This window comes from Pseudorca crassidens, chromosome 12 (assembly GCF_039906515.1).
Source record: "Pseudorca crassidens isolate mPseCra1 chromosome 12, mPseCra1.hap1, whole genome shotgun sequence".
NCBI lineage: Eukaryota > Metazoa > Chordata > Mammalia > Artiodactyla > Delphinidae > Pseudorca > Pseudorca crassidens.
In genome coordinates this window covers 83,182,787-83,210,007 of record NC_090307.1, presented here as the reverse complement: position 1 = coordinate 83,210,007, position 27,221 = coordinate 83,182,787, and the positions used below count along the sequence as shown (strand labels likewise).

The following is a 27,221-nucleotide window of genomic DNA, read 5'->3' as shown; positions in this document are numbered from 1 at the left end:
GTTGCAGAGCACTGGCTCTAGGTGTGCGGGTGTCAGTAGTTGCAGTGTGTGGGCTCAGTAGTTGTGGCTCGCGGGCTCTAGAGTTCAGGCTCAGTAGTTGTGCCGTATGGACTTAGTTGCTCTGCGACATGTGGGATCTTCCCGGACCAGGGCTCGAACCCATGTTCCCTGCCTTGGCAGGAGGATTCTCAACCACTGTGCCACCAGGGAAGCCCTAAGGAGCCTTTTTAGACATTCTTTTCCCAACTGCTCCGCCTTGTGGAATTTTAATACAGTTCATATACCATATAACTGTTTATGTCTTGTATGTATATCTGTACTTTATATATTAAAGAGTCAGATTATTTTTGCTTCTCAAGAACCAAATTGTGCCCTCTAGGGAACGTGTGATGTAACCCAAGAGAAAGCCTTGTCTATAGGAGCTCATGACCTGCTCCACTTCCTGTTGCTACCATTCATCTCCAGCAGGAGGCGCAACCTCTAGCCCCCCCCCACCCCCGCCCCCACCGCCCCGGGACTCCGGTCTCCCAGCAGCCCTCTTGGTTCTGTTTATTTTTTTCCAGCCATCATTGAAAAGAAGACCAACGACCTGCTGCTGTTAGAATCCTACAAGCGGATCATGGAAATGGAAGTGGCGGAGATGGACGTCCCACCACCCTTCATCAACCCCTTCTGGGGTGGCTCTGCCCTCCTCAAGCCTGCAGAACCCATCAAGGTCATCCCCCCCGTGCTCGGGGCTGACCCCTTTAGTGACAGGTTGGATGGAGGTGAGTTCTTTCTTCCCGGACTTCTCTTTCTACTGCTCAATGACTCAGCCACAGATTCTGAAGTTTAGTTATCCTGGGTACTTTAAAAAAATTGCAACAACTTTGTGACCATTTGATGAACCTTAAAATGTGTAAAATTTCCAGGTTGTCAAGTTATGGGCACAGGAGATTTCCTGATCCTGGCTCCCACCTTCACCCTATGCTCTTGAGACTCGCTCCTCCATCTGTGACCTCCTTTCCTCAGCCCCATCCACATCCCCCAACCCCGTGGTTGAAGTGCCCGAGATGGTTCACGCCAGAGCTGAACTGTGGCCCTGCGGGCGCCTGCACGTTGATCTTTGCTTTTGGAGGCTGAAGCTCATGATACTCCCCCTCGTGGGGGTCTGCCCTTCTCTCCGAAGGTGGGGATATAATCGGCCCCACATAGTTTTTGGAGGGCAGTTTGGCAACACGTTCGGGAAGTCTGAGAAATGGTTATGTTACTGAGCCAGTTTCGGTTTTTGCGATATGCAGCAAGCCAAACGCTGAGAGTGGAGGGTTGCAGCTGAGAGGGGGCGTTATTCACAAGGCAGCGAAGCGAGGAGATGAGATGGGAGAACAAACATCCAAAATCCACCTCCCTGAAAGCAAGGGGCTCGGGTATTTATGGGATAAAGAATAAAGAAGCAGGGTGGTCCGAGGTGTGGGGAGTGTGAGGAAAGGCAATTGGAAAACGGTGCGGTAATCGGGGTTCTGTGCCGGTGTAACTAAGCTGTGGGCCTCTGCACGTTCAAGAGGTCATCCAGTGACACTCGCACGTGCCCAGTTAAAGGATTGGTGGTTCCTTCCAGTGTTAACCAGCTCACCTAGAACTAGACATAGCTGAATCCAAGCTCCTGGAAAACAGCTCAGGCAAACACATTGTTTAGGCTAAATGCTGCTTGGAGGACAAGCAAGTCTTTTGTAGCAATAATTAAAACGACCTTGCTTAGTGAAGGCAGGTTACAGGTGAAATGGGGTTGACTAATGATTACCTACGGTTTCAGATACACATGTTGAGTCTGTAATCTCACTTGTGGGGATTGGTCCTTCAAAGAAAAACTTATTCGAGGGTTAAAGATGGAAGTAGGAGGGTGATTGAACTGGAAATGACTGAAATGCTCACCCGTTAGAGATTGGTCAAATAAGTTATAGTTCACCCATGCATGCCATGGAATACTATGCAGCCACTAAAAAGAATGCAGTGGGCTGACATGAACTGACATGTATATATGGCATCTAGTGGCCAGGGATGCTGCTAAAAATCGTGCAGTGTACAGGACAGCCCTTCACAACCTGATTTATAATAAAGGGAGGGGGAGAGAGAGAGAAGGAAGGAGGAGGAGGAGGAGGCGGAGGAAGGGAAGGAGGAAGTTATCTTGATGATACATATAAAAACGAAGAGGATGTATACTGCTGACTTACAGTGGGTATTTCTGGGTGGTGGTTTGCAGAGAACTTTGCATTTCTAAGTTAATTCTGTATTGCTTAGAATTTTCTTTAAAATGACCTTGCATGACTTGAGTAATCAGAGGAAAAAAATTGGTATTTTGAAAAGCTGCCCCTCTTCTGTGAGCAACGTTTCAATTGTGCAGGTGTGCCAAGGAGGGAGGGAGGGGATGGCCAACAGGCGCTCATGCACAGATGCACAGGCGTACACACATCTCCTGTTTGATTTATTCAAGGCACCTGAGACTTAGCAGGAGTGAAAACTGGGGCTGATGTCAGCCACCTTAGCACAGCTTCCCTTGGCCCTTTGAGTGCTTAAAGGAGGAGGGTGGCAGGGCACAGCTGTTGAGAACACTGTCCTCACAAGGTCAGGAATGTACAGATGTTGTCTTATTTCCGTTCAAGGGAATGTTGATAAACATTAGGTTCTCTTAGCCCACTAGCCTCTATGGCTTGTATGTGTGAATTAGAAGAGGCAAGCCCCTCTGGGCAAATTAATTAGGAAAAGGAGCCCCTGATGGGTAGACATGGCTTGGCAATCAAGTGGGGGGCTGGATTTCAGCCCTGTAGAAACAGGTGTCTTTGTGCAATCTACATCCTGAGCAGCGGCACGTGGTTACCCTATCTCCTTGATACTAAACCAAACTCATTTTTACATCCTCATCTTGGAGAAAAAAACAGTTATTGTCTGGCCATCCCTGAGCAGTACATCTCTGCCTGTCCTCCCCCTCCCTGGACTTTGAGAATTTTTACACTCCAACCCCCAGCACTATGGAGGGACACCAAACCAGGCTTGGATATCCTTGAACAGGGCAGAGAGGCACTGTCCCTGGGAAGGAAGCCCACCCCCTGCTGTGCTGGGTTTGATTTCCAAATTCCTCACACTAGTCCCATCTTTGGCACAGTGGACCAACCCCTGGACCACAGCAGCCTTCGGCAAATGGTGCTCAGCCACTACACTGCAAGAGAGTCTAGAAACAGGGATTTACACATGGACAGCGTGCCTGAAAAGGGGGACGATCTGAGGCCCAAGAAGAAGTTAACAGTCTGAGGTGGACATGGCCATGTTTGTACCATAACCAGAGAGAGTAAATGTTTTGTTCCGTAACCCCGGTGCCTCTTCACATTCATTACTAAGAGACTGGGGTGCTGGAGCCACCCCAGGATGGGGTAGAGGAGCAGGAGGGTCGAGTTCCAAAGCCAGCAAGGGGACAAGAGTGGTGTGAGGTCACCACAGCTAGGAGCCAAAATACTGATTTCACGTCCTGGAACCACATGGGGTGCGGCAGACGCTCACAGGTGGGAACCAGGAGCCTTGGAGGCTGTGTGTGTGTGTGTGTGTGTGTGTGTGTGTGTGTGTGTGTGTGTGTGTGTGTGTGTGTGTGTGTGTGTGTGTGTGTGTGTGTGGTGTGGATGAGTGTGTCACTGTGGAGCTGTGTCCAGAGTGTCTTGCCCAGAAACACAAACTCCACTCGAGCGCTCTGGGCTGGGGCCTCTCCCGGGCCTGGCCGTGTCTCTGTAGGAGCCCCAGGTCACAGGTTCCGGACGTGGGGGATATGGGTTGTTGTAGGGTTTGGATCATGATGGGTCATCATGGCGTGGGGGGCCCCTGAGTCCCTGCCTTCCCAGCTTGCTGTTGGCTTTGAAAGGGACCCCCCTTCCCAGCAAGTGATGTCATTGGAGCTGACCCTGAGCTCCTCCTCTGGGGGCTCTGGTGTTGTTCTTGAACCTTGAAGACTCGCTCCAGTTCTGACTCCTTCAACCACCTGGACCCCCTCATACCCCCTGGTCGACCCCAGCTGCCACTCCCACTCCCAGTTTCAGCCCTTTGTTTCCATCACATCATTCGCTTTGGCTGTGTCCTGGGTTCTTGGGGTTCTCTTGAAAACTTAGAGTGCCCGGCATCCACTCCCCTTTCTTCCTAAAACGCATTTGGATTTTCCTTTCGGGAACGGCCCCTCCCATCCTCAGGCCATGTGGTTTGGAAGGGGCTGGTTTCAACCCCAACACAAGAGTTAATTGTGTGACCAAGTTTGCCAGTCAGAGCATTACACCTGTTTCGGAGTTAGTTCAGGTATCCCATAGGCCCTGTTCTGGGATTTGTGTGGAGCTGGGAGAGAGGGAGGTGCCTTCTTTCCACTAGGATTGCTGTGGGGATAGATAAGAGCTAAGAACTGCTGGTGACCGTTCTGTCACCACAGGGAGCAGAGCAACATGAAAGAAAGCAGAGCAGTGGAGAGGCCTCCTCAGGTTCTGTTGGTACTGTTTGAGCTCCTGGATGCAGCTGTGCCTGAAGCCCTCAGACTTCTCAGTTATGTGAACTCATTTGTCTCCTGAGTTGGGATTCTTGCAGCCAAAACAGACCTCAGTGTTTCAACAATGATTTTGATCACTCATAATCAAGAGTCAACTCACACCTAGGCCTAGTTCCTAGACCCCAGGCAGAGTCAGAAGTCATTATCTATGTATGTCTGTGTCCCTCCCCTAATTTGCCAGGAGAGAAATACAGACAACTTCTACTTTATATGAAATTAGAAATTAACCTCTTACAGTTAATGGATGTGATTTTTTGGCAGTGTGCATGTGAGGCCTCTTCTTCTTAACTTATCCCGGGGCCTAAACACATCTATGGGAGAAGCACTCCAGTGGCATCCTAAAGGAAAGTACACCGGGGAAGCTAGGCTCTACCAGTGCTCGAACTCTTTGAAAGAAAGGTTTGTGGTCCTCTGGTTAGCATTCCAGTAAAATGTGGACTTTCATAGAAATAGTCCTGAGTGGCCGTGAAGGTCTATTTTTTTTTTTCCTGGCCACGCTGTGCAGCCTGCGGGATCTTAGTTCCCCGACCAAGGATGGAACCCGTGGCCCTGCAGTGGAAGCATGGAGTCTTAACCACTGGACTACCAGGGAAGTCCCTGAAGGTCTATCTTACAGAGTCACTAAGATTCAATAATAATGACAGCAGGGCCATCACTAGCTCATACACCACCTTCATGGGAACTAGCAAAGGGTCTTCCATACTCAAGGACACACCATAAACAAATACACAACCTCCTGTTTATTTGAACATGGCCTCTGGATGGATTTCCATCTGCTGGCTGTGTGGCCACATGGTATCTCTAAGGCACCCAGGCTGTGAAGAAGATGGAGGTAGATAAATGAGGCGGCCACACAGCCAACAGGCCAGGGGCAGGGGTGGTGGCATTACTGAGCAAGGTGAGAAGAGGGCAGGGACGCCCCCCCATCCACCCACCCAAAGGCAGTCCGCTCCCTTAGTCCTTCTCTTCTCCATGGGTGATGATGTGCACCAGGTTCTTATAGTCCAAGTTGCCAGTCACATCAGGGGGGAAGGCGGCAAACATCTGGTCGATCTGCAACGAACCAGCAAGACATGCTGAGGACATGGGGAGGGGCAGTGGAGGGGGGAGGGCTGTGTGCAGGGCGGCCCGAGTGGAGAGGCAGCTGGGGGCCTGGAGGACATGGGTTGCGTTGGACATATCCCTCCGTGCCCTCCTGCTTCCTTGCCCTTTGTAGCTCTTCCACAGGTGCCAACCCCAAGGGCCATCCAGCAGGGATGTTCCCGGGAACCAACCTGCGATGGGGAAAGAAGGGATCGCAAACTCAAGTGTGCAAAGGGGCAGGCAGGTTATGTAGGGGAGCAAGGTGGGCCTGGTGGGGACTGTGGCTAAATGGAGACTAGTCCATCTACAGAGGTCACAACTGCTCAGGGCCAGTTAATGTGTCCACATGGGCAAGGAGGTCAGACTCTTTGAGGGAAACTAGAAATTAAATATTTTAGAATGTGCAATTTCTACATTTAAAAAGTATTGGCTAGTTATGTTTTTTTTAATTTGGGGTTAATAATAGATAACATTTATATTGCCTTTATCACATATCAGCACTTTATACATGTGAACTCATTTAATCCTCACAGTGTACTATGAAGTAGATTCTATTATTGTCCCCACTTTACAGATGAGGAAATTGAGGCACAGTGAGGTTAAGGAGCTTGTCCAAAGTCCCAAAGCCTGGTGAGAGTTGAAAGGCAGACTCTTTCAACTGCTTGAGTTTTGAGGGGGAGATCCAAATAAAATTTTTAGTAAAATGTGAAACTTTATGGAATCAGGCCAGAGAGGCTATAAGGGACTATTTTATTTTATTTATTTTTTATTTTTTTGCAGTACGCGGGCCTCTCACTGTTGTGGCCTCTCCCGTTGCGGAGCACAGGCTCCGGGTGTGCAGGCTCAGTGGCCATGGCTCACAGGCCCAGCCGCTCCACGGCAAGTGGGATCTTCCCGGACCGGGGCACGAACCCGTGTCCCCTGCATCGGCAGGTGGACTCTCAACCACCGTGCCACCAGGGAAGCCCGGGACTATTTTAAATAGACTCATTAAGGTTCATTAGTAACGTTGACAAGGCAGTTGCTTGTTTATACAGGGCCTTCGGTGAATTAGCAATAGTGCCCCTTCTTCCAGGCACATTACTGCCACCTGCCAGAAAAAGTCATATATTCTGATTTCTAAAAAGTTATAATAAGACACTTTACTGCCATCTGCTGGAAAACTATTGCAACAAATAAATACTCTGCAGTATATATTATTAAGGGCATCCAGGAGGATTGTTCAGTGTATAACCTACACGACTGTATGTGGTGACCCTGCATGCCACCTTCACTTCATCAGGAAATTGATACTCTCACCAGGTATCCATGCATTATGAGGAAGACAGAACCTGGAGTCAGACAGACCTAGGTTTGAATCCAGGCCCCGGCATTTCTCATTAGTGTTGTCCTTTCAGTCAAAGCAAAGTGACTTTGCTTCCCTGAGCCTCAGTTTCCCCATCTGTAAAATGACGATAATACTAGTCCCTACCTCACAGGGTGATTGACAGAGTGAAATGAGATAGGGGCTTAGTAAACAAGAGCAGGTTCTCTCTCAGTGTGGGGTCAGGGGTGTTTTATATAAGAGAGTCTGGAGAGGGAGTCCCCAGAAGGGTGAGGCCAGGAACTGAGGTGCAGAGAGTGTCCGAAGGGCCCGGTTACCTCCTCCTTGGAAAACCTCTCCGCCTGTGTGGTCAGCATCTCCTGTATGCTGCAGAGAGAGAAAAGCAGGTATTGCAGCCGGCTGTGTGGAGAGGGCTGGGGGGAGAAGCAAGGAACCCCAGGTCTTCCCCCACAGATCCCACTCACTAATCAGCCCTGAGCACCCCTTTGCCTTCAGGGTCAAACACTTTGAACGCGTTGAGAATGGTCTCCTCGGGGTCTGCCCCTGAAACAGAAAACAGAGTTAAAATGTGCCATGGGTGGCTGGGAACCTCTGGTAAGGAGGAGAGGTCCTGTTGCCTCCTGAGCACTGAGCCTTGGCGTTTTGAAAGAGTGGGCTGAGAATCCAGTTCTATCTTTCTTTGTTTCTTTTTGGCTGTGTTGGGTCTTCGTTGCCGTGAGCGGGCTTTCTATAGTTGTGTCGAGCAGGGGCTACTCTTTGTTGCGGTGCACAGGCTTCTCATTGTGGTGGCTTCTCTTGTTGCAGAGCACAGGCTCAGTAGTTGTGGCTTGCGGGCTCTAGAGTGCAGGCTCAGCAGTTGTGGCACATGTGCTTAGTTGCTCCACAGCATGTGGGATCTTCTCGGACAAGGGATCGAACCTGTGTCCCCTGCATTGGCAGGCGGGTTCTTAACCACTGCGCCACCAGGGAAGTCCTGAGAATCCAGTTATTTCTGAGGAAGCCCAAGGTCAAGCATGGATCTAGGCTTAGAAAGACTCGGATTCAAATTCTGACTCCAGCATTTGGTAGCTGTGTGGCTGCAGGCAAGAGACTGTCTGTCTCTGAGCTTCAGTTCCCCATCTGTAGACTGGGATAAGAATAGAAACTATCTCCTAGATGCTATTAAATAAGGTGATGCATATAATGTGTTTAAAGTGCTTAGCATGAGGTCTGGATCAGGGTAAGCCTTGGAGCACTGTTAACTTCTGTTTTTATTGTTTTTTCTTCCCCCTGACGTTACTCTGCCTTCATGTGCCAACCCCAACATGTTCTCCCAGTGCTTTAATTGATGCCCAAAGATGAAGACACATAAAGACAGACAGACATACACAGATGCACAGAGACACATATACACAGATATACATATACACACATAGATGCACAGATATACACATGAACTTACCCTTAAGTTTCTCCCCAAACATCTGTAGGAACACAGTAAAGTTAATTGGACCTGGAGCCTCCTTGAGCATTTCATCAATTTCCTCATTTTTCACATTCACACGCCCTAGGGCAGGAGACACACACTTAGTAACTCCAAGCTGGGACAGAAACAGCTGTCAGGACACTGGCATTTGCCCTTGTAATCCTACTTCAAGGAATCTTGTCTAGAAATAATCAGAGACGGAGTGGATGGGGCCAAAGATTCACGTGAGAAGATGTTCTCAAAAGTGTTATTTATAAAAGTCAGACAACTGGAAACAACCCAAAGAGGGTTTAGTTACTTTTTAAAATAGTGCCTTCAGAACCTGGAACAATTTATACAGATGTTTTAATATTTTACTCAATGGGAAATGCTTGTATTATAAATTAGCCCTTGTTACTTGGAGGTGGGAGAGACATCAGAATTACCTGAGGGAACTTTTTCAAATTATACCTGCTATAACCCATACAGCCTTGGAGATTCTGATGTACCTGCTCTAGCCACTGCCACAGGCCGTATAGTAAGTACCTTTGTGTAAGTTAGAAAAAGCCGCCCCAACTTAAGATAGTTTATGTTTTAAATGTAAAAGTCTACAGTGGCTACAAATATGAATAGTACTCTGTATAATTGCTCACTACACAACCTGCACAGCTGTTCATGGCCCTGAGTTCTGGGGTTAGGAGTCGAGGAGCGGTTAGTGGTGGCAGGTTGGACACTTATATTTTGAAACAGCTCCATGTACTCATCCTCATCTTCCTGAGATGTTAAATTTTAAAAGCTGAATCCAAAATAGAATGATTCCAGCTATTAAACACACACGTGCACGCATGCTCACGCACACACACACACACACACACACACACACACACACACACGAGATGCCTAGAAAAAAACTTAGAGGCTGAGATGTTAACAGTGGAATGTGGCCTAATGGCCAACGTTGTTTCCTCTTTATACTTTTCTGAGTTTTCCAAGTTTTCTATTGTAAACTGCCATTGCATTCAAATCCACACAAAAATTAATTAGAAAGAAAAATAAGACACATGTGAAGACACTCAAAGACTAAAACACTTCTTTCCTATCCTCTGAAATTTGCCTTGAAGACAAATCTTGGTTGAGCTGTTTCTTTGGAAAATGACAAGCTCTTGACCTTTTTGATGGCCCCACCTCCTGCCCCTCACGGGAGTGGGATAAGGAGACCCTCCTGCAGGTGTTGGTGGGGCGACGTACCAAGAGCAGCAAAGGTGTCCCTCAGATCGTTCTTGTCTATGAAGCCATCCCTGTTCTGGTCCATGATGGTGAAGGCCTGTGAAAGGGAGGCGGTTGTCTGGTCAGCCCGAGAGAAATTGGGGGGAGGAGCCCTAGAGGTTATGCCAAGGGCTGGGGGCAGTGGGACTCTGGGGTTTTCAAGGCACATCGAAGGACATTAGATCAAGAATCAAAGATCTGAAACAGTCTAGCAGTTCCTCAAAATGTTAGGCCTAGAGTTACTGTAGGACCCAGCAATTCTACTCTTCGGTGTGTTCCTAAGAGAAATGAGAACATATGTCCACACAGACACCTGTAGGTGAATGTCCACAGCAGCACTATTCACAACAGCCCCAAACTGGAAACAACCCACATGTCCATCAACTGATGAGTGAATAAACAAAATGTGGTCTCTCCCCATGATGGAATATCATTCAGCAATAAAAAGAAGGAAATTCTGACACATGCTACAACATGGATGAACCTTGAAACATGATGCTGAAAGAAGCCAGACACAAAAGGCCACATAGTATATGACTCCATTTCTATGAAGCTTCCAGAACAGGCAAATCCATAGAGACAGAAAATAGATCCGTGGTTGTCAGGGGCTGGGGGGGCGGGAGAAATGGGGAGTGACTGCTAATGGGTATGAGGTTTCTTTTGGGGGCGATGAAAATGTTCTAAAATTAGACAGTGATGATGGTTGCAAAATTCTGTGACTATATTAAATAACCACTGAATTGTACAGTTTAAAAAGGTGACTACATGGTACGTGAATTATATCTTTATAAAGCTGTTATTGAAAAACAAAACTAAGTTAAAAACTGGAGTCTGTCTCCGCCAGCTCGCAAGCCCACATTATCTGTAAAACAGAGCCAGTAATCTTTCCCAGCTGGCTCCAGAGAGACTCTAAGAGCTTTGTGAACGCCCAGGTAATTTACAAATGATGTATTATATCTGTGTTTTTTTAGTTCTTTTAGCAACTGGTTCCTGAAAGTATTTGCATCCCCAGGTCATACCCCCAGCAGCTGATCTCATTCCAGAGGTTGGGACAGAGTGAGGGAGAAGGGAGGGTGTAGTCTTCTCCATGGAAGGGGACTATTTCAAGTTCAGATATGATATTTCATCCCAGGAATTCCTCTTTCTCTGGCAGCTTATGGGCCACGGCGTTCCTGTGATCTGAATGTTGGTGCGGACAGCACGGGCCAGTCTTCATGTCCCATTGGAAGCCCCAAACAGTTTCCCCTTTTATATAAAACAGTGTCCTCTCCATCATAGCTTTAACGTATTTTCCTCTGAAGGGCCAGGTGAGAATGTGGATGACTCAGTGTGAGCCATCAGGACTGCTGGAAAATTAATTCAGTTTATTCTTCTGAGTCTGCGGCAGTGGCTTAATTTTGCCTAATTGGTACTTAGGTTTGCTTACTAAGGCACATGCGCATAGACTGTGATAGGGTCTCAGACCCGGCTAGCATCCAACAACTGAGGACTGTAAAAATTAAAATCTAAGATACTCTCAGACATCTCTCAGATTGACAAAAATAACTTCTGAGACGTTAACGCCCTATGTTGATGAAGATGTGGCGGGAAAGGCACTTTCTCCTCTTGGTGCTGATGGGAGTCAGAATGATCACAGCATTTCTGGAGGGCAACTTGGACCAGTGGTTATACTTGGTTTTAGTTCCTTTTTTAAAAAGTTCCTTCGATCCAGCTGTTCTGCTTTTAGGAATTTACCCCAAGGAAATAACCAGAGATACAAGCAAAGATGTGTTATTTATAATAGTACAACATTCTGTATATAACATCCAACCATAGGAAGCAGTTTAAATAAATTATGGAAAATGTTGGTGCCGAATTGCTCAAAGAAAAACAGCAGGTACTGATTAGTGTGCTTTGTTTAACAAATGTGTACATATTTTGGGTTGGCCAAAAAGTTCGTTTGTGTTTTTCCATAAGATCTTATGGAAGAAAATGAAAGAACATTTTGGCCAACCCAATGTATAACAAAAATCACTGGAAGGGTGAATACCAAAATGTTAACTGATTATCTCTGGGTAGTAGAATTGTAGGTCAGGTCTTTTTTTTTTTTTTTTTGTGGTACGCGGGCCTCTCACTGTTGTGGCCTCTCCTGTTGCGGAGCACAGGCTCCGGCCGCGCAGGCTCAGCGGCCATGGCTCACGGGCCCAGCCGCTCCGCGGCATGTGGGATCTTCCTGGACCGGGGCACGAACCCTTGTCGCCTGCATCGGCAGGTGGACTCTCAACCAATGCGCCACCAGGGAAGCCCAGTCAGGTCATTTTTATTCTTTGTGCATTTCTGAAATTCTTTCCTACATTTTCAACAAGACACATGCTTTACTTTGAGCAGCAAAAGTTAATTTCTTTAAGTCATTCACACACACATTCAGACCGAATTTGGGGTTTTGGGGGAAGATAAAGACAACCTAACTGAGAGGTCCTTGCAGGGAGTATGGAACGAGGGAAGGGCTCTTTCTAGTGTGTGAGAATCTCCACCCAGGCGTATGATTCCACAGCTGTACCCACCTCCTTAAATTCCTGGATCTGGCTCTGTTCAAACATGGAGAACACGTTGGAATTGGCACCCTCTGGTCTCTTCTTGGCTTTCTTAGGTGACTAGGGTGTAAAAAAGCATCGATTAAAAAAAGTCAGAGGCTGGGAATTAGAAGACTAGGTCAGGTGTCATCTCTGGGTGAGCCTCAGCTACGTATCTGTGAAATGGGGGTATGGTGCCCACACTCATCTCAAAATGGCGATGCTGGAAAGATAAAAGGACATGGAATAAGGTTTCTCAAAAGCACCCCAGTTCTGGTGGATGGTAAAAGACTGTGGATCTTGCAGCAGCTCCTTTGCAAACTAGCGGAGGTAGAGGTCTGTCTCCGGGGATGGAGGCCAGGCTTTCGGATCAGCCCCAGCAGGACCCAGCTGCTTTTGTTTCGATGCATTTCACAAAAAGTTCAGTAATGCACAGAAGGAGAATTGATTGGAGGCGAAAAAGAGCCAGGCTCACTAAACCATGAGGAATGCGAGATGAAATGACACATTTTCAGGGTGTTAAAACCCAACTGCTCTGTCCCCCTCAATTTTCTCTTGATCCAAATGGCAGCAAAATCTCCTCTCTAAATGTTCTGTCCTCGCACCGTGCAAACAGAGCAGAGAAGAGCGAGTTAACATTTCCCCACCCGCTTCTGACTTGAGTTACAGCAAACGCTTGAACACTGCATATGTTATTGCATTTAATCCTCATAACTGCTCTGTCAAGTGGATGCTATTATTACCATCGCCATTTTACGGGGAGGCAACCGAAGCTCAGAGAGGTTGGGTCATGTACCCAAGGTCACACAGTCACAGAAAGGCAGAGCTGGTATTGAACTTGGGCAGACTGACTCCAGAGTCTGTGCCCCTAACCACAGTCCTACACTGACCCTGATTTGGGGGCTTCCTGCTTCAGGAGGGGGACACCTAACCAAAAACATAGGGAGAAAGGTTTTAAATTTGCAAGTTCAAAAGGTGAAAACAAAAAAGATTCTTTTCCCCAAATGCCTGAACAAGAGAAAAGAATTACAATTTGATCCTTAAAAGTGTTCAATCCCATTTTGCAAGCCCTGGGCATTATTGATTCCTCGAGAGATCAGTAGACAAGCCATAAAAAGGCCAACTCTCTTATTTTGTTTTTGCGAGTACCCGGGAGCTGCTGTTATTTGTGGCTTATCGGGGCATTGATTGGGGTTCCTCTGTGTGCACACAGCGAGTAGTGCTTTTTCCACCAGGGTCTGGGGCCCCAGAAAGCTGCCTTTCTCCCCCTCCCCTTTCGTCCTTTGCTTGTAGGTGGTGTCCTCACCTCGCCGCCCAGCATCACTTACCTCCGGGGGCCCTTGATACTCACCATGGTGGAAAGGACACAGCACTGCTCCCCCAGAAGAATCCCACAGGCTGCCCAGCTCTCCTCAGCCCAGGAACAATAAATACTTCCTCCCCAAGTTTAAAAATAACCCCATGACCACTTTTGGCAGTAGTAGGTGAGGCGGACACCACCTAAGGCCCCCCCCACCCCCACCCCATGCCGTTCTTCTGAAGTAAGGGCAGCTCACTCGCCACCCAGTGACACGTGAGACCCAAAAAGTCATTCAAGGTTAAATAGACTGGCGGCTGGTGCATGGGGAGAGATGTGGCTCACTTTCTGCAGCGCTTGGGTGGTCAGCACTTGTGCTTGTCTGTTTTGAGAAGGAAAATGGCAGGGAGGGAGACTGTTAAAATTCTCTAACATTATCAGGCATGGGTCCCACCTCAGGGTCTTTGTACCTGCAGTCTCCTCTGCCTGGAATGCTTTTCTGTCAGACATCTGCAAGCCTCCCTTCCTCACCTCCTTCAGGACTTTGCTCAAACGTCACCTTCTCAGTGAGACCTCCCTACCACCCTATTTAAAATAGCCGTTTAGCCCTGCCCTGCAGAGACCTTTCTCTGCTTTGTTTTTCTCCCCAGCATTTACCACTTTCTAACATACCGTGCAATTCACTTATTTTGTTCACTGTCAGTGGACAGCTCCGGAGGGTGGGTCCTCTTTATTTTCCTCACCACTCTATCCCTGGCTCCAACCTCGTGACTGGCAGGCACACAGCAGCTGCTCAATGAGTATGTGTTAATTGACTGAAGAAATAACAGCTCTCGGGCTTCCCTGGTGGCACAGTGGTTAAGAACCTGCCTGCCAATGTGGGGACACGGGTTCGAGCCCTGGTCCAAGAAGATCCCACATGCCACAGAGCAGCTAAGCCCATGCGCCACAACTACTGAGCCTGTGCTCTAGAGCCTGCGAGCCACAACTACTGAGCCTGTGTGCCACAACTAGTGAAGCCCGTGTGCCTAGAGCCCGTGCTCCACAACAAGACAAGCCACCGCAATGAGAAGCCCGCGCACCGCAATGAAAAGTAGCCCCCGCTCGCTGCAATTAGAGAAAGCCCGCGTGCAACAATGAAGACCCAACACAGCCAAAAATAAAGAGAGGGAGGGAGGAAGGAAGGAAGGAAGGAAGGAAGAAATAACAGCTCTCATGGAGTGCCTGTGTACATGTCTCTTGTTCCAATTTAAATTTATAATCACTCTGTGTGGTAGAGACCACCTTATTTTCAGTGTCCCCATTTCACAGATGAGGAAACTGAGGCTGAGAGGCAAAATGAGCTGCCTGGAATCAGGCAGTGAAGTTGGGAGTGGATCTGAGGCTCATTTGCCTCCAGAGTCCAAGCTCTTAAAGGGCCTTGGGAAAGGCCGTTTGCTCTCAGAACGCCAAGCGCTGTGGTTGTTAATCTCCCTCAGGATGGTTTTCCTCCTGTGGCCTCACAGGCAGCCTTGGGATCCAAGGAGTGAGAAGTCAGGGCTTGGAATCAAGTCATGGCCTTGTTTAGTGGCCATGGGTGACGGGCTCCAGAGTCCACGCCTCTAAGAAGCAGAACATTCTCTCAGCTGTCCTGTCCCTGGTGGTGTGGCCCCAGGGCCGATGGCTGGGCCAGTGGTCACCCCCTCTGTGGAGCCTGCTTTGCGCCATGCACGGGGCTAGTGTGGGAGACTGCCGCCGAGTGACAAACTCCACACCCTTATGACGCTGTGTGCAACGGGTAGATGGATAAAAATAAACAAATGCATAACCCAGAGAATTTCAGGTAGTGACACATATTACAGAGAGATGAGATAGAGAGGTGGGTAGTGCCGGGCGGTAGTACCGAGCAGAGACTGGGGGAGAGTGCTTCTGGCCACAGGATGGCAAAAGCCTCAGAGGAGGATGGATTGGGAATCTTTGAGGAGCAGAAGGACCATGTGACTGGAGCTGAGTGTGGGCCAGGGCACAAAGTGAGGCGAGCAAGGTGGGCAGGGCAGATCACGTGGTATGGCCTTGGGATTTCATTCCAGAAGCAAGGGGAGTTCCCAGCAGGGAGACCCTTTGGCTAACCAGCCCCCGGGGCTGCCCATGCCAGGGACAATCTGATTCGGGGGCAAGGCCAGCAGGCAGCACCCTGGAATGAGATCCTATCAACCAAATCAATCTACAAATATGTGCTCAGTTACTCTGATGTGCTGAAACCTTTGTGGATGTTGCTGGAGAAAACTGGAAGATCCTTGACCCCCAGGAATGAACAAAGTAGTTAATTAACAAGTAACACAGACTTTGCTTTCCTTGCCAAGGGCCTGAGTAGGGATTGTTAGAACATTTTCATTCAACCTTAGGCAGTTTGAGGCAATGGAGTGGAGTGATTGAGCCCTCAGGCTTGGAAGTCAGACAAAATTGCATTTGAACTGGTGGGCTCTGTGTGACCTTGGGCAAGTGACTTTACCTCTCTGAGCACATAAAGAAAACCTTCCTTTTGAGATTTTCCAGAGGGTGAGTGGCGGTGAGGCCCAGGCAGGTCCTCATTAAATGGCAGTGATCACTCACTTCCTTTCTCAGGTGAAAAAAAATGTTCAATTTTGGGGGTGCAAACCCAAGAATCATTTATGGCCATGACCAAAAAAAACGGTGTGAGTTTTTACCTCTCTAACATGGGTTAGAATTACCCAGGAACCTCTTCTAACAGAATCTTTAATAACAAAAAATGTGTTTTCCTGTATGGGTACAGGCACAGGTACACACACTTGAGTGGGCACCTGCATCCACACACACGCACACACATGCCCACACGTCTGTGTGCGGACCAAAACACACCCATGCACTCGTGCACATACACAGAGGCACATATTATACACAGACTTATGCACACTTATACACACATGCATGTGCACACAGACAGGTCAAAAAGAGCTTTTCTCTGACAACACCAGAATAAATGTTTCCCTAGCTAATAGGCACACCATGGATTTTTGTTAAAACGCTTGTGCGAGCAGTCAGTAGCTATAAATGACCAAGCGAAAAGGTTGTTGCAGCCATAGCGGATGTGTAGAATGCATGGTGAGGGTGGAGGATCCCTGGTTCAGGGGTGAGGATGGGCTCAGGCCCTCCAGAGGTAGGTGGTGCCCCTGAAGGGCATCCGTATAGCTGGGCCCTCTGAGAACATATTTTATTCAACTGAACCTTTAGGAGAAGGTGCTGGGGGGAGAGTTCTGGCTCCATAGCTAGAGGTGTGGGGTCTCAATCAGGGTAATAAGTCTCTCAGGGCCTCAGTTTCCTCATCTGGAAAATGGAGACCATAATAGTACACAAACCCCCATAAGGCTGTTGAGAGGATTAAGTGAGATTGCGTATGTCAGGGAAATTCTGGGAACATGTGGCCTGAGTAGGGCATGGAGTCACATGGCTGCCAGAACTTGGGCCCACAGGCTGGGTTAGACCTTAGGCTCTGTTGTTGGAGACCCAAATACCCACTCTGGTCAATGAGCTGGGCCAGCATTGGGGAGTCCCCCAGAGCCCTGGGACAAGGCCCTGGGAGTGGCAATCTGGGAAGACTTGGGGTTTGGGTCTATGTAGACATTCAGGGGTACGATTCAGCATCAACCTCAACCTGCACCGGGGGAGGGAGCTTCGTGGGTGGTCTGAGGCCTCTCTATCCTCGAGGCTGGCTTGGCTAAGGCACCTTGCCTAGGAACACAGTCCCACTGGGCCTGAGAGCTTTCTACTGCTGGTGGGATTCATACAGCTAAGAAGTGTCCAGCAACCAGACCTAAGTTCCATGCAGCCGAAGAGAAAAATAACTGCCCACCTGAACAGAAGTCAGAGAGAAGAACATTGGGCAGAACAATCAGAATAGCAAATTCTAGAACAATCAGAAAACAAACCTAGTGGATTCGTTTCTTACTGCAGCTATAAAAATATTGCCATAAATTTGGTAGCTTAAAAGAGCACTAATTTATTAATCTCACAGTTCTGGAGGTCAGAAATTGAAAATGCAGGGCTGCATTCCTTCTGGAGGCTCTAGTGGAGAATCCATACTTGCCTTTTCCAGCTTCTAACACCTGCCCACACTCCTTGGCTTGTGGATGCATCACTCCAGTCTCTTGACTTCAACCTCTCTGATCCTCTTGGCTCCTTTCTGTCTTCTGAGGACCCCTGTGATTACACTGGGCCCACCTGGATAATCCAGAGTAATCTCCCCACCTCCAGATTCTTAGTCACATCTTCAAAGTCCCCTTTGCTATGTAAGGTAGCATATTCACAGGTTCCAAGGATTTGGGCATGGACATTTCTGGAGAGTTTTATACTGCCCCCCACATCTAGTGAGCACAGGAGGAAACAGAGCAACAGCTGAGTAATATTAATTACAACAATAAAATTTAAGTGTATTAAAATTCATGGAACTGTACACGAAAAAAGGTCAATTTTATTGAATGGTAATTTAAAAAATTACCCACTGACAATTTTTTTAAAAGGCGTGAGGAGAGGGAAAAAATATAAGTAGTGCAAATAGATGTACACTATTTTAAAGCAAGAATGATTTTGACCCCAGTTTCAAAGGACATGAATTACTTAAATATTTATTGGTGCCCCCCTTTATGCAGGGTCCTGTTCTTAAGGCCTGATGTATGTCAGTAAAACTTCGTTTGGGTAAGGGGAGAGTCATAAATACTAAGCTTCAATTTGAGAAAAGTAAGAATTTATGTTCATCTGCCTATGGCACAATAATCTTCTGTTTTGAAAATGTAGCAGTGTATTAATTTGATTATTTTTTAAAACCCACGTATTGGCTTACTACATAAAACAAAAACTGAAACAAACAAACATAGAGAAATACCAGTGAAACCCCAAAATGACATCCTGGAGCTTTAAGACCTAATTTTTGAACTAAGAACTTAACTAGATGAATTGTCAACAAGGAGGGTCCCTGTTGCAATCCACATAGTGGTTTGGAAGATGGTGTGCAGGGAATATCTTGGAGGAAAATAATGAAGAGATGCAAACCATAAATATTCCAGAAGGAGGGGCTGAAACTAAACAAGTAATACAAGAAAATTTTCTTCAGCTGAGGAGAGAAGGAAATCTGTAGATTGAAAGGACTCCCAAGCTCCATGTGGGATGGATGAGGAAAAGAACACAAACCGAGGTATATCCTGGCAAAATTCACAACCTCCCAGGATTAAGAGAAAATCTGACACATTTCCAGGCTCCTGTGGAAAAAATATGAATGGCATCAGACTTTTCCTTGACAATGCTGGAAGCAAGGAGCCAGAGAACGGGGGGCTGCAGCCCACAAACCCCAGGTTCCAGCAATTGGTCATCTGCCAGATTGAGGACAGGAAGAATATTTGCTTTTGATTCTCCTTGAGATGGCCTAGTGTGACTGCTCAGGGTTTTGGAATCAGATAAACCAAGGTTTGAATTCAGGCCAGCTGTGTGATCTCAGGCAGGTTTTTTTTTTTTTTTTTTTTTTTTTTTTTTGCGGTACGCGGGCCTCTCTCTGTTGTGGCCTCTCCCGTTGCGGAGTACAGGCTCCGGACGCGCAGGCTCAGCGGCCATGGCTCACGGGCCCAGCCGCTCCGCGGCATGTGGGATCTTCCCAGACCGGGTCACGAACCCGTGTCCCCTTTATCGGCAGGCGGACTCTCAACCACTGCGCCACCAGGGAAGCCCTCAGGCAGGTTTTTTCCTCCTCTCTGAGTCTGTTTCCTTATCTGTAAAATGGGGAAAATAATAGCATCGCCTCATAGGGTTGTCATGAGGGTCAAATAGGATAGAGCATTGTGAGCCCTCGATAAATGTTAGCCACTGTGATTGTTTTGGGGTGCTTGGTTGTTAGACCTGGGAACACCTTTCCCCAGGCCTGGAAAACGTGGTCTAACCTGGGGGAGGGGAAGTCCTTGAAGGAAGAATAGTCCTTTTCCACTGACTGTTTGGAGCCTTGACATGGAGTGTCTCAGGGTCAAAGTGCCCATTTGAACTTCGATCCAACACCTTTGCCTGGATTGACTGTGTTTTCAGTGGACAAAAGGGGGCTTGGAATGAGGGGAGATGGGTAAGGAGACTTTGGATTCCTATAAGCCTTTGATTCCCACTTTGCTGATGATCACTGCTCCTCATATTTTTCTAAGGTAAACATTAACATTTTAAATTTCAAAACAGTATATGGATGAACAGGCAAAATGGATCTGTGCTGTTAGGGGTCAGAACAATGGGAGTTCGTAACTGTGAGGGGCCTCTAGGGGTGGGTTACTAGGTTTAGCCAAAAAAAAAAAAAAAAAAAAAATATATATATATATATATAATGCCCAGTAAATTGGAATTTGAGATAAACAGTATTTGGGGGATCTTTTGGGACACTGGGAAGGTTCTGTATCTTGATCTGGGTGCTGGTTACACAGATGTGTTATGTCTGGGAAGATTTATTGAGCTGCAGTTTTATGATCTGTGCCCTTCTCTGTGTGCATGTCCATAAAAAGTTAAATTAGTACAATGTGAATGAATACATTCTTACTATAAAACAGTTTGAAATGCTACAGAAATATTTTGACTAAAAATCTTCCTTTCTGTCACTTCAGCCAAATCCTCCCCAGAAGGAACCAGTGTTTGTGGTTTGATGTAAAGTCTTTTAGACTATATTTTAATTCTTTGGTTTTTAAACATTGAGATACACCTGTAATAAGGCGCATGCCTCTTCAGTGCCCGGTGCGGTGAGTTTTTCATATGCATACACCATGTCACCACCACCCAGGTCAAGACCCAAAACATCCCAGCTCCCGGAGCCGCATCCCTGTCAACACCCCCCAAAAGTAACTGTTTTTTGACCTCTAGCACTGGAGATTAGCTTTGCCATTCTAGAACTTCAGGAAATTCCTTCCAGACTTTTTTAAAATAAAATTTTAATTTTAAGATTTACAGAAAAGTTGCAGAGTTCTCATGTCCCCCTCATTCAGTTTCCCCTAATGTTAACATCTTATGTTACCATGGACATTGGTCAAAACTAAGAAACTGACGTTGGTGCATTACTATTGACTCAACTCCAGACTTCATCTGGATTTCACTGGATTTTCCACCATTGCCCTTGTTTCTGTTCCAGAATCTATTTCAGGATTGCATCTCAGCTTCTCCCTCTCTCTCACTCTCTCAACTGCTCTCATTTGCACACACAAATATACATTTTTTGCATTAATATCATATCACGCACATACATGTACATACTAATATACTTTTTTACATTAATGATATTGACACACACACACACACACACACACACAAGCCACCTGGACCTGTCTACTGCACGATGCGCCTTGGAAACCTTTTGAGAAGTCCTCCACCCTGGCCTCACTGATGGGGATGGGATGCATGTCTTCCCATCTGTGGCCAAGCGAGAGGCTGGTGGCAGAGCCAGGTCATGCAGTGGACATACTTAATACATGCTCAGAGCACCAGCTGAGCAGCGGTGTTGACAAAAAAACAAGGGAAAACCCAACAAACTTATTTTTGGAAAGGATTAGATATCTTTTTAAAAAGGATTAAAATAGTCACCGCAGGGAAAATCAGAACATCGCGAGATGTTTTTACGCCGGTTTGACCATTTCATACTGTTTTTATCTTGCATTTCATATGAGGTGGTGGGAGTTGGCGTCTTTGCTGTTTTTGAGTCATGTAAAGGTTTTAATCCAGCTCCAGCAGGGGGTATTTTTTAATTTGTTTCCTTTGTAAGTACTTTTTTCTCTTTAGCTCCTGGAATTCAAGTCTAAGCCTTTATATCCCTTCTAAGGTAAAAAGGAAGCTCTTCTCTGTATGGTTGTTTTATAAAACTCTTCAGTGGATCAAATGAGTACATATATTAATATCAGTAAATTAAAGAGTTAATCTAGTAACACGTCAATATTTAAGACAGAACCTGGCACAGGAAAGTGCCATGTATGTGCTCACTGTGATATCATTGGAAGCAAACTGGTTTAGTGGGTCGCCTTGCCTTGGGCGTGATGCCCCTTTAAGGCGGGTGGTGAAGTCAGCCATCTCCCAACAGAACAAAGGCATACCAGGCCCTGCCATCCCAAAGCTGGCTGGCTGATTGGCTCTGTCACCAAGTGATAATGCCTATCTTGCTGTGTCAGGGCCCCCAGCTGTCAGCGAGAGCCACCAAGTGGGGAAGGTGGCTTTTCCAACAAGTCAGACCTGGGTAGACAAGCTTTGTGCCCAGCAGAGATGGGGCAGCCACAGTGATGGGGCACCCACTGTGTACTGAGGGCAACTTGGGCAAGCAGCATCAGCAGACTGTGCCTCAGTCTCTTCATCTGTGAAATGCGTATAATAGAGGTCCTTATTTCCAGGTGTTCCCAGCATTCTTGTGAGGCTTGAATGACTTAACCCATACTTGCAAAGTGCTAGAACACTCTGGGCACACAGTGAGTGTTCAGTAAGTGTCAGCTCTTATTCTAGAGCACTGGCTGTCGGCCGTGTCCAGAGAGATGGGGTAAAAAGGTAGTATGTTCAAGCATGAATTCATTCTTTCTTCTCGCTCTACCAATCTCTTTGTCAATTAAAACGACCAGACCAAAGTCCTCAGCCATCTTGATTTTGCCCCGCTGGCAAAAAGGTCTATCTATTCTGCCCCTGTCAGGTCTTGCAAATCCATATCCCCTACGTCCTGCCACAGGTCTGGCCTATGGTAGTAGATCTCGATTTGTTTGAGGCTGCTCTTCTCTTGCCTTTCCACCCCTGCCTCCCACGTACCCCCCACTCCAATACTTTCCCCCCATACCCAGCTCTGATGATGAGCTGTACATGTTCCCGAACTCTCAGTGGCTCCCCACTACCTGAGGAGGGACTCTCCCCTCCTTGGTCCAATAGTTAAGATATTTTACCGCTTGACCCTGATGTACCAGAATGATACATCAGGGTCCATTGAAAGCTGGGTTCCAGGTCAGCTTCTTCACTTCCTTGACTGTAGGGCCTTGGACAAGTGACTTAACTACTCTGAACCTCAGATTCTTTACTTATAAATGGGGGAAGCAATAGTGCTGACCTTAGAAGCTTGTTTTTAAAGTAAAACTAGACCGTTGTGCTGCTAATGACAGCAACTAACATTTATTGTGTGCTTGCCCTGTGCCAGGCACTGTCCCAGGTACCATCCATTTAGTCACTCATGCAATTCGTGTGAATGGCGTTGCATGGTGCCAGGCACAGCACAGAGTATGTGCACCATGAGTACACGCATGCATGTGTGTGTGTGTGTGTGTGTGTGTGTGTGTGTGTGTATAGTTATTACTGGTTACCTTTCCAGCCTCGTTTCCTATGCCAGCCCCAACCTCACCCTCCAGGCCCCTCGGGCAGAGCTCTTGGGGGAAGATGATCTGTGACACTTGGACATGTTTGACTTGTTGAGTTGTTCCTGCCTTTAGTGACACCCTCATGGTGTAGGAAGGACACACATGAGCTGTCTGAGTGTGAGCAGGCATGTGCTGGGCCTGGAGGGGACATTAAGGCTTGTGCTGGATCATTGGGGGTAGGTAATAAGGCCCCGGAGAAAGCAGGCCTGCCCACTGGGGCCACCACCCAGCCACTGTACCGTGAGCTCACCAAACTGAGGTCCCGAGAGAAATCAGATCATTATTGTCCCGCTTATCTAGAGCTCCCTGTGTGACAGGCACTGACCTAAGAGCTTTACCCATCATCTTATTTCATGCTCACAACACTGTGAGGGAGGTACTAGTGTTAGACCCATTTTCCAGATGAGGAAACTGAGGCTCAGAGAAGAGCAGTCACACTTCAGGGCCTCACTGCTAGTGCCTGGCAGATCTGAACCCTGAATGTGAGACTCCACCACTGCAATTTTCCTCACACTGCTGTTCCAGTTTTGGGCCTTAGGGACCCAGGTCCCAGCTCTCACCACCCCCAGGGAGCCCAGAGGTCAGATCCAGTCCCAGGCAGCCAGACAACCCTCTGGTGGCTTTTCCTCTCCTGGTATTTTTAGCCCTCAGTCATCTGCCTTGCCTGCGTGGGGGGACTGAGGCACCCAGACAATTCCATTTTTACTGGTGCCCTTCAGATGCCCGCTGCCCACGCCCGCTCGCCCCGCAGGCTCAGCTGTCTTGGTGGCGTGCCTGGCATTCCGGGGGCATTGTTCCTCTTGGTGAGGCCCAGATTCCAGCAACAGCTGCTGCCCCGACCTCCCCCACTAGCTTTTCCACACTCCTCTGCCTGCCTGTCTGAGTCCCCTTTGCTGAAACCGTGGCATCATGACAGCCAAAACTGTCACTAACACCCCACTCTGGAGCTGTGTTAAGGCTGCGCTCCCAGCTCATTAGTCACCCTACCTGGGGTTCTTGGGTGAAGGACCTTTCAACATGTCTTCATCTCACACAGCTTGGCAGGGCTGGGGCCCCCGCGCCTTCCTGACACAGCCACGGGTGTTCACAGGGCTTTGATTCTGGACCAGGATTCTCAGCCTTGGCTCTGTTGACATTTGGGTCCAGATCGTTCTTTTTTATGGGGCAGGGGCTGTCCTGGGCATTGCATGACATTGAGCAGCGTCCCTGGTTTTCACCCAGCAGATGCCAGAAGCAACCCTCTCCCAGACGGTGACAACCAAAAATGTCTCCAGACACGGCCAGCCGTCCCCTTGTGGGGGGAAATTATCCCAGGTTGAGAACCACTGACCTCGAGAATTATTACTAGGATGGGAGAGATGGGTTCCGTGCCAGTGAAGAGTCTGAGGATGGTTAGGGGTGCTAAAGTCCACCGACCACCCTCTGCTTTTCCTCCTGCTGTCTCCTGGCCTGGCTCTGGGGAAGGAGGGACACTTGGAGTCAGGTGAGATAGCATGTCACCTCTGCTGCCTGCTGCTTGGATAATGGAGGGCAAGTGACTCTTCCTTGCTGAACCTCCGTTTTCTCATCTGTGAAATTGGGTGGGTAAGAACACCAACCTCATGGGGTGCTGCGAGGCTGGATTGAGATAACACTGAACAAAATGCAACTTGGGTTTTGCCTTCCGAGGTCTTCATAAATCCTATTTCTCAGGGTAACCTATGCCCACCCTTGGATGAAAAGTTGACTTTTCTGTGCATGGCTTTTCTGCTCATTCTTAGGTAAAAGACAGTCCTATGGTCATTTAGTCCTAAATACAATCTTACTTCAATATTTAGAATGTCTAGCCCCAAATGGCAACCAAAATTCAAAACTTCTTCCTTGAATTCATGTTCAGTCTTCTGTCCTCCCTCAGCTCAGGACTGCAGGGAGTGCACAACTGTCCTGATCAAATCCCTGTAACCACTCACCTGGATGACTCCAACAGCCTCCTGGCTTCCTGTCCTCGACCCTCCGCAGACTGTTGCCACATGGCAGCCAGAGGAACCTTTTCAAAGTCGGTTGTCTTCACCCATACTTTTTTTTTAAAATTATTTATTTATTTTTGGCTGTGTTTGGGTCTTCGTTGCTGCCCGCGGGCTTTCTCTAGTTGCAGCGAGCGGGGGCTATTCTTCATTGCGGTGTGTGGGCTTCTCATTGCGGTGGCTTCTCTTGTTGCCGAGCCCGGCCTCTAGGTAAACGGGTTTCAGTAGTGGCTCAGTAGTTGTGGCTCATGGGCTCTAGAGCGCAGGCTCGGTAGTTGTGGCACATGGGCTTAGTTGCTCCGCATCAAGTGGGATCTTCTAGGACCAGGGATCGAACCCCTGTCTCCTGCATTGGCAGGCAGATTCTAAACCACAGCATCACCCGGGAAGTCCCTTCACCCATACTTTTAAATTGCTCCCACTCTCTTAGGGTAAAGACTCTTCCATCCTTCTAGGCCCTACTTCCCTCCCCTCTTTATCTACATCAGAGTTTCTCAATGTCACCATGCAAGGCCCTAGAACTTTCTGTCTCAGGTCTCTGAGCATACCTACAAAGGAGGAATAGCAAATACAAGGCACACGGCATGCGCACACCACTCTCTAATCCGGTGCCCATGGCAGACATTGCTAGTCAATCACAGCACTCTCCCTCATTCAGTCATGCTCAATTGGATCTGGCAAGGGAGATGAGCTGACATCCTCGACCTCTCTGACATGGTTGGAGGTGGGGGATAAAGAGGGATGCCATCAGTACTATTGACATTTGGGGCCAGATAATTCTTTGTTGTTGGGGGCTGACGTGTGCATTGGAGGATGTTGAGTAGCATCCCTGGCCTCTTCCCACTAGATGCCACCCAGTCATAGCAATCAAAGAAATTGCCAGACATTGCCATGTGTCCCCTGGAGCAGGGGGGCAAAATTGTCTCCATTAGAGAACCACTGTTCTAGTTAACGTTCTTCCTTCCCCAACTCCCCAGATGAAGGTTGCTAGCACTGGGCTCCTTTCTCTCTCACTTACCACAGTTGCATTTTGCATTTCTTTGTCATTATTTGACGAGCATCTGACTCCCTGCCTGGGCTGTAGCTCCACAGTGTAGAGACTGTGCCTATCTTGCTCACCATCTTCCCCTGGTACCCAGCACCATGCCTGGCACATAGTAGGCACTCAATCAATATTTATTGAATGGCTGAATGATGCTCTGTTGCAGCATTCACTGCATCTTCTTATCATTTTGTCAATCTGTCTCTCCAGAACCTTCCAGGACAGAGAGCAGGATTCATTCATCTTTCCAGGACCCTCAGTCCTGGCACATAGTAGGTGATTGCTATAGATTTGTTCCATGGAACTGAATTCAAAAGGGACTGAATATGGTCTTGGGAGTGAGTCCAGAACACATGTGTAAAAGGCCTGAGCAAACTTCTATGCAGTTCTTTGGGGGCTGAAGTCAGTGGTCCTCATGCCCACCCCTACCTGTAGGCTTCAGGCCTGCTGGGTCCCCTCTGGCTCACTAAGAGAGCATCACGGCATCACTCTTTATCTCTCGCCACCATCCGTGTCAGAGAGGTTAAGGATCTCCCCTACCAACTTCAGCGGAGCATGGCCATCCTGGCTTAGTAAGAAAGAGTGCTGGGACTGATTAGCAATGTCTGCCATGGGTGCCGGATAAGGGAGTGGTGTGTGCATGCCATGTGCTACACATTTGCTATTCAACCTTTGTAGGTATCCTCTGAGACAGAAAGAAGGCCCTTGAGTTATGTGTGGTGAGGAGAACAGGCGAGAATTTGGGGGTTGGGACACACAATGGAGCAGTTCTATTTCCCCAGGAAAAGTCAGACAGAGAAAGCTAAGTTTGCCCTGTTCTCCTGGGTGACTTTGGACAAGGGAACAGGAGCCTGAGGGATTAAGGGGGAGTGTGTGCTAATATTTCTGTATCCTGGCCAGGAGCAAGGGCATTTTACAAAGGACAAAAATAGACAGGAAAGATGAGGAAGATAAAGAGGGATGGATCATGGAATCCACTCTGGAATGAAGGTGTGAGGCCAAAAAGAGCCTCTGAAGTGAGTCATGGTTTTACAAGGTGAACAGTCCCCAGGGAAGGGAATGGTTCTGCCTGGTACAATGCCCAGAGACTGTCCTCAGGGTGAAAGAGCGATTATTAATACAAATGGATAAAAACAGGTTGATCTTAATTCTGAGCAGAGAGCTGGGACCCCTGGATCCATGAGGTATGCTTTGGGCTGCAGGTGACAGACAACCATTAGCCAGAGCTTAAACCAATGGGGGACTGTTTTTCTCTTTCAACAAGGAGTTTGGGAATCAGTA

General features: G+C 47.8%; 2 protein-coding genes across 3 annotated transcripts in view; one reads left to right on the top strand and one right to left on the bottom strand.

The window, feature by feature from the left end:
• Positions 1-3,285, top strand: part of CCDC63 (coiled-coil domain containing 63) — a 28,683-nt gene extending 25,398 nt beyond the window's left edge. The window contains 2 exon segments of the mRNA XM_067701444.1: positions 564-767; positions 3,140-3,285. Of these exon segments, the coding sequence (XP_067557545.1) occupies positions 564-767; positions 3,140-3,285 (350 nt within the window).
• A 1,989-nt stretch (positions 3,286-5,274) lies between these two features.
• On the bottom strand, positions 5,275-13,706 carry MYL2 (myosin light chain 2). Of its 2 annotated transcripts, XM_067700859.1 has the most exons (8): positions 13,570-13,706; positions 12,210-12,299; positions 9,649-9,724; positions 8,398-8,502; positions 7,421-7,499; positions 7,274-7,322; positions 5,485-5,602; positions 5,275-5,364 (listed from the first exon to the last, which is right to left on the bottom strand). In XM_067700859.1, exons 1-7 carry the CDS (start codon positions 13,570-13,572, stop codon positions 5,504-5,506), a joined length of 501 nt encoding a protein of 166 aa, XP_067556960.1. In that variant the 5' UTR covers positions 13,573-13,706; the 3' UTR covers positions 5,275-5,364; positions 5,485-5,503. The 2 variants fall into 2 exon arrangements, with proteins under 2 accessions (XP_067556960.1, XP_067556959.1); XM_067700858.1 differs by having other exon boundaries at positions 5,275-5,602; positions 13,570-13,705.
• Between the last annotated feature and the right edge of the window lie 13,515 nt (positions 13,707-27,221).

Bases quoted from the DNA above. Each gene is read 5' to 3' on its own strand.
- MYL2 (XM_067700859.1), bottom strand. The intron at 8,503-9,648 runs GTACGTCGCCCC...CTCCTGCCCTAG, and splicing joins GGACACCTTTGCTGCTCTTG to GGCGTGTGAATGTGAAAAAT. The intron at 5,603-7,273 runs GTAACCGGGCCC...GGTTCGTTGCAG, and splicing joins AGAGGTTTTCCAAGGAGGAG to ATCGACCAGATGTTTGCCGC.